Source organism: Palaemon carinicauda, chromosome 28 (assembly GCF_036898095.1).
Source record: "Palaemon carinicauda isolate YSFRI2023 chromosome 28, ASM3689809v2, whole genome shotgun sequence".
Taxonomy (NCBI): Eukaryota; Metazoa; Arthropoda; class Malacostraca; order Decapoda; family Palaemonidae; genus Palaemon; species Palaemon carinicauda.
This window is the reverse complement of record NC_090752.1, coordinates 20,960,137-20,967,636: the sequence shown is the minus strand read 5'-3', so window position 1 is coordinate 20,967,636 and position 7,500 is coordinate 20,960,137. Positions and strand designations below refer to the sequence as shown.

At 35.4% G+C, this 7,500-nt stretch overlaps 1 protein-coding gene across 2 annotated transcripts in view; it reads left to right on the top strand.

The window, feature by feature from the left end:
* The first annotated feature begins 1,016 nt into the window (after nucleotides 1-1,016).
* The window catches only part of LOC137621474 (uncharacterized), an 8,168-nt gene continuing 1,684 nt past the window's right edge, over nucleotides 1,017-7,500 (top strand). Inside the window, exons 1-2 of one of the 2 annotated variants that reach the window (XM_068351804.1) lie at nucleotides 1,021-1,171; nucleotides 6,160-7,500. The exon at nucleotides 6,160-7,500 is cut by the window's right edge and continues 49 nt beyond it. In XM_068351804.1, coding sequence (XP_068207905.1) covers nucleotides 6,161-7,342 — 1,182 coding nt within the window. In that variant the 5' untranslated portion in view covers nucleotides 1,021-1,171; nucleotide 6,160 and the 3' untranslated portion in view covers nucleotides 7,343-7,500. Of the gene's footprint in view, nucleotides 1,172-6,159 lie in introns of both variants that reach the window. The other variant, XM_068351803.1, reaches the window with a different exon arrangement.

The window sequence follows — 7,500 nt, the reverse complement described above, 5'->3', positions numbered from 1 at the left end:
CATCAGGTGTACTATACGGAAGACCTTTAGTATTTTTATACAAAAATCATAAATTTGATACTTAAATAAGAGACAACGTAAATAATTGAAACACGACAATATGACGCTCGCCACGAAATACAGGTTAGGTCTAGGGGATATTTGAACAAAAAGTTTTCTTAAAATTAGTTCACGAAAATATATGATAATAACATTAGAATTTGACTTCAAGAATTATCTATAACATGCACCTTTCCAACTACACCAGGAAACATAATTTAGATTAACTCATGTACATAGATCCAGAATAACTGAAATTGATATCAACTGCTAATTTTCGTTTAAGTAATTATTTTCCGTCACCGTGTGACAATTATCTTATTTAAAACTGAAAATATTCAGGCCCTTCCATGCATTAGTATTTGAACTTTCCTCCTTATTCAAATTGTGTTTCAAGGGGATATCTCACTTTGTAATGGTCTTAGAGGCTGCCCTCACAGAACTAAACGGAGGTCACATCGGTCAACTTTATGTGAGGGAATTCCAAACCAGCTTCCTTCCAGACCCGAATCATAGATGGAAGATGGAGACCATTAGTTGGCCCTTGAGAAACCTGAAATTTTGTACCATTAAGACCTTTCTTCGTAAGGAAATGCCCCTGTTCTTCGTACAATAAGGCTCAAAATCCTAAGAAAAATTAACGAAGAGGGTGGAGTCAACAAGGGAAGAAGACGCATCGTGATTGGTCAGCCTTGCTTTCCCGACCTGTGGCCGCCCTGAGTTGCCAAGCGAAGAAGTGAAATAAGATACTTTAAAAGTTACCTTACTAAATAGCTCTTTTTTAAAGTTGTCCTCATATTTTGGAAGGACCGTAATATTCCTTATGAACTATATCATTATAAGTAAATTGTTACATGCGAGCACCAAACAAAACTAGAGAAGCAGACGTTCCTTTCCAGCATTAGATTACAAGGACATAGACGGTGCCCCGCCCTTCTCTTAGCCGACACCTTCACAGGTAGGTTGATCAGTAACCGAAATAAGGTTAAGGAAAGAAAAAAAAAAAGGATTAGAAGCCATTCTCTTCACATATAAATAGGGGATGGTTCTACGATTGAGGCAGAGTAGCTGAACCCGTGCTAGAGTCCAGTTCCCATTATTTGCTTCTCTAAGCTCTCAATAACATCTGCAGGTATGTGTTCCCCATTACGTCTTCATCTTCTCATGAAGATCATTTGTAGATTGGGATTAGAATTACTGAAAAGTGAAAACATCTTATAAGTGCCCTTTTTCTGGATGCATAACATAATAGTGAAACATATCACGGTGTCGTCGTTGAGAATTCTTCTTCAAAAAGGAAATTCAGCATTTATGTTCGGGGAATAGGTTATAATTCTGCACTATAGTATCGCTTTACCAAACGTATCATTCCTTTGGTTTTATTCAATAAATACGCAAAGAGTTTTAGCACTACTATGAGGCTCAATACTATATTTCATCTAAACAGATTTCAATTGTAGTTGGATAGTTATCCTTTGGAAGTTTTAAACTGGTTTTCTCTTGTAACTTTTTCTAGTTGAGGAGGATTCTTCGTACATTTTATAGCCCATAAGGTAAAGCATTATATTTTTTTTTCTTTATTTTACTATAACATGTTAAAAGGTAGAATTCTACGTGTAGTCTCAAGGTATGCACAGATTAACATTCTGTAAATTCGATGAATACTTTGTTCTATTCCTACGAAATAGTTTGTGTAAATATATTTATTCTGAAATTCGGGGTTTCTTTCCTAAGGACTGTATTACATAAACCAGGACTCGCCCTCTTCAGCGATAAGCATCGAATCCATATAGGGTATACCGGAATTCTTTCCCACCCGAAGTCAAGCAATTTCATGGGCAAGGACCCGTCTCTCTTCGTGCACTCTCCTCCCACTCTACCTACTCATTCGTCTGACTCACAACTTTCGCTCTTTAACCAATTCTTTTCCCCGTTACTAAGTTTTTTGTTTTTTTACATCAGCTGGTTCATTTTCTTGCCTTTTCGAAGACCTATTACTGTGTGGTTTGGCTATGGACGAAGGTTGGGGATAAGCGTACACAATGGAATAGGTCAGACACATTGCATAACATTGAGAAAATGTTCAATGTTCAATTTGGCACAAGCAGATTGTGGTTATCATTCCTAAAAGAACGAAAAACTTTCCAATACTCTCTCTCTCTCTCTCTCTCTCTCTCTCTCTCTCTCTCTCTCTCTCTCTCTCTCTCTCTCTCTCTCTCTCTCTCTCTTTATGATATATATGTTTTTCTGGTTTTCTTATTCGAAATAACAGTTATTGCTTTGTTTTTAGGATACAAATCTTCAGCCCGTCTTCGTTACAATTTACCAATCGTTATATAGCTTTTACTGTCTCAAATCCAGGGCTTAAACATTTAAATCGGAAAAACTAATCATACTAATGCATTGAGCCCTTTCATTGTACAATGAATTTCTTTATTCACTGATTTTTATTTGTTATTTTAGTGTTTAGCAGCTACATGAAAGGGTTTTAGGTACAATACGTTTTTGAAAGAATTTTAGAAATGTTCCTGGAAATTTTTTTCGCTTATTTATCTATCTATCTATCTATCTATCTATCTATCTATATATATATATATATATATATATATATATATATATATGTATATATATATATATATATATATATATATATATATATATATATATATATATATATATATATATATATATATATAGCGTGAAGTGTTGGATCTGAGTAAATGCGAAATTATAAGGAATAATTTCAATTTTCATGGGATAGAAAATAATTATGTAGATGAATAACATAAACATTGAGTTAAAATCATGATAAATCCGATGAATGAAAGTTTATCATTCAAAATGTCCATTAATGTAAGTTTTTGCTAGAACGATTTTTCGACCAAATGTCTTTTTATATCGAGACAGCCATTTTACTTGTTATATCGAATGTGATTCAATTATTGTTTGATATATTCCGTTGCACAAATGTATATTAAAAGAGATAAAATGTTCTCCTTGGAAAATATGTTTAAGACTTTCATTCTCAGTCCAGAATATTTATGTAATTTCCATTATTATATAAAAACCCTTCCTCCTTTCATATATACCTCAGTATCATTGTAATTCATCATAGAGATTTAAAGAAAAAAGTTAAACAATCAAGCTATTGCTTTTGCAATAAAAGCATCATTCCTCCCATGCTTTCGCTTCTCTCTCTCTCTCTCTCTCTCTCTCTCTCTCTCTCTCTCTCTCTCTCTCTCTCTCTCTCTCTCTCTCTCTTTTTACCGAGGATATGATGCCGGTTATTTTGTAAGCGCTGTATTACTTAAGCCGGTAATCTTGCCTCGTTACCTTCATTACTTGTAACTCTGAGTCATCATTCCCCCAATTTACTCATTATTCGTCACGCATCACTTTTACTTTTTATATTGCCTGTTTCCTTGTTTGATATTTATTTTCCTGAACTGTCATTATTTTTGGCATTTTCCCCAAATTTTAACATTATATTTATTCTTCTTATTTCTCTCACGCTTAATAGCAGTCTCGTGTACACGTCTTAGCATTATTTCTAATCATTATATATATATATATATATATATATATATATATATATATATATATATATATATATATATATATATTTATATATATTTTTTTTATCAAGACTGAATAATATAAAAAGAGAAAACGGTCTTCTAGATATACAGCCATACTCTGATAACTGTAACTATGCACAACTGTATTAACTTTCCTCTAGATGTTATAAAAACAAGGCATAAATAGAAAAAAAAATATGTTCTTTTCCGAAGGTAGCAGCTGTCAGCTTCCCAAGATTTCATAGTTATTTTAAAAGGTGTATCGGGCCTCTCCCTTCTCCATCCATTCAGATCTGACCCTGAAATAAAACAAAATGCCAAACGAACTATTCTCTTCTTCACCACTATCGTTACTTTAAGTGAGAGAAGATTAGAATTGCAATAATACGTTTGGTTTCTTTATACGTTTCCTTATTATCACGTCATAGAAAATCCATGCATATACAAGGGAAATAAAGTACTAATAAAATTGTAATATTGGATGTTGAATCATCCTTTTCCATATTATCATTCCAAGAGATTCTTCATGGCATAGACAATCATCTCATCATAGTTCGAATGAAAATAAAAGTATCTATTTCCTGTTACGAAACAGGATGAGCGCTGTCGTTTTAAATGAGTATGGAAATTATAGATGAAAAACTCCCATTTTTTCGTAGGCTGCATGCCAAAACAAATTTTACAAGAACGTCATTTGATAATAATAAATATTTATCTGAATAACAAGAGAGGTTTCACTTGTATAGAAAAAAAAAATTTCTCTCAAAGGCAGAAAGGATGGGTTTTCTAGGAAAGCACAGTAATGATGTAAGAATTTAAATTATTCGGTATGAACATTAATCTATAAACAGTTATCACTTGTATGTCAGTTTATCTCTTTGTCCAAAATTTCATCAGTTTTCGTCGGCCAGTAGCCGTCTTCTCCATGTGTTCCCCTGCCCACACTCCAGCCTTTCTCACTCCCCCTCTTCCCTTTCCGTTTGCCCCGTTTCTTAGAAGGTCATATAACCTCTACGGGGGATAGAGAGCAGTTACCCAGTCCCTCTTTCAACTCTCCCTTTCAAAATACTCTCCATTTCGCTGAGAACCAGTTTTACTCCGGTCACAGCAGCTATCCCCCAAATCTCCTCCCATTGTCCGTCGTGCTCATGGGACTTTCTCAGAAACTCCTGTCAGAACCATAAAATATTAGATCCCACTTACTCTCCACAAACGTACGTACAGGCTAGCAAAGGATAATACAACGTACTGCGTTAATGAGCTATTCTGAACCATTCTCAACTCAGTAAAAAGAAAAAAAAAATCTTTGTTCTCTATATGTGCTCATTCCTAACATTCGCAATCATTTACCAGCTGATTTTTCTCTTTGTTAACACACATTGATGTTAATCGGCTCCCGTTGCTACATCGTATAACTATTTAATAGTTTTATGATTCCTTTTTGTTTTAAAAGAAAATGCATTTTCAACAGAAATTTTGCTAAGCAATTAAATTTGTTTGCACAAAATAAAGACTATATATCAGTACTAGATGATTCTTCAATTATTTTAGTTGAAAAGGCGGACAAATATTCTCTTGTCCTACTTTCAGTTCTATTCACACTAGTAATATTAGTTTTTAGCAATACCACCATCTTAGAAAAATTAGATTGAAAGAAAATCATCCAGAATTCTTGTCATATTGATATAATTTATTGAAATATACAGAGAATAAAGAAATTGTATGAATGATGATGATATACTGTAAAACCTTTTCACTTTGAAATTGACTATTACCGTGGTAACGTGTTTGCCTAGCATTCGCATGGCAACAGATCGATCCCCGCCCGGGACCATGAGTTTAAGCTGTTTACTGGGGAGACACTGCTGTGGTAGTGCACCACAGTGAAGGTTTGGGCTTGCCCGACTGACGTTCTGGTGAACATCTTTTCTGATGGAACTGGAACTGAAACCAGACATCTTTAACCTTTCAGCAATGCAGATGTGTGTTTCACTAGCTTTCCTCATTATTCTTTTTTATTCCCTCTACTTTAGATAATGAATGTTGAAAAGGATGTGTAGGGCAGGGTATAATTTATTGTATCTTAGTTTTGACTTGCATGTAAACAACGAATATTCAGCTTAGAAAAAATATTTTTTATACAGATAAATCAAAGTAATGATTAAACATTTTTTTTTTAATAGGAATATCTATTTGATTTATCTAGAATTACTAGACTTTTTAACCTTCACCCACAATTAAAAGTATATCTGTTATTTTAGTGCCTTCTAATGTGTTCGCACGCTTCCATGTTTTATTTTTATTCCATTGTTATGAAGTGATTGGTTTGATTTTCTGTGGTCTATTAGATTAGACCAATGCGTCCGGCGTCTCATCTGGGCGATAAAGTCCTTCCCGTTCTTATTTAGCCCACAAAATAGCAAATGGGAGAAATTGCACAGAGAGAGCGGCGCGTGATTGGACTTTATTCCCAAATGAGTGGCTGAGACGCAGGGCTTCCAATCACCGCTGACTCTAATCTGTGTAATTTCTTTCTTTGCAGAATGTGGCGTTTGGCGGCGTCTTTGCTTGTACTGACTCTAACTTCGGCTTCACCCCAGGGTTATAATTATCCAGCCCCGGACAATGGCTACTTACCTCCTTCCCCTAGTAACCCTACCTGTCAAGTTGCCCCTATCACTTCCGTTCGTTATGATACTCGTGTCCAGACCTCTGTTAGGGTTCAAACCGTTAACCAATTCAATACTCAATATGTAACCACAACACTTGTCAGACAACAAATTGTCCCTACTACCTTGTATGAAACGCGTGTTGTGACACAGCCACAATACCAAACAAGTGTTATTCAGCAAACAACAGTAGTTTACAATAACAGAGTTGTGTCCCAGACAATCCCAAGTCCACCTATCCAGTCTGTAGTATATGTTACAAGTACCAGAGTCGTACCTCGTGTTGACTATGTTACTCGTACTCAGGTCCAGACTCAAGTTGTACCTGTTGAAGTTGTTAACACGCAGTATCAAACTGTTAATCAGCCAGTTGTTAACTATCAAACCCAGTTTAGACAAGAAACTAGAGTGGTTTCCATTACTGGCCGTGATGTTGTCCAAACTCGCGTACAAACAGTTGTCCAAACCTCCATTGCCAGAAGCCAAGCACCAGGAAATACTCGATTCATTACAGAAACTCAAGTGCAACAACAGGTGCAAACCAGTGTTGTTAGAGGAACGGATGAAATCAGAACCAGCTATGTTCAAAGACAACAAGTGGTACCATACACAGCAATCAGTACTAGATATGAAAATGCTTTTGCAACTCGCGAGCAAGTTGTTACTAGGACAAATGTTGTTACTCAAACCCAAGTCAGAACCCAGTTTGTACCTCAGGAAGTTGTAAGCACTCAAGTTGTTCAAAACACTGTTTACACAACCCTCTTTGAAACAAGAGTTCAGCCATTCACACAGGTGCAGACTGTTGTTAGGACTCAATACAATACCCCTGCTCCTGTAGTCCAAACACGTGAGGTAACCAGCACTTCAATCTATCAAGCTACTGGTAGAGACCAAGTAGTGTCCAGGGAAGTAGTGCAGACTCAACAACAGCAACAGATCGTTTACCAGACTGTCAATCAACCACAACAAATTGTTGTTACTAGAACTGTCACTGCTACCTGTTCTGGCTATAATTATGATGAACCTGCTGTTCCTTTTAACATCGGCAAATAAACAATCTTATTATAATTACTCTGAAGCATATATTATGATAATTCTTGAAAATCTGCAATGAGGTCTTTATAGATTTAAAAATGAGGGCACTACGTGAAGCGTTTTCACTGTTTTATGTTGTCAGTAATTTGACCATCATTTTGCTGTTAATAAAGTGA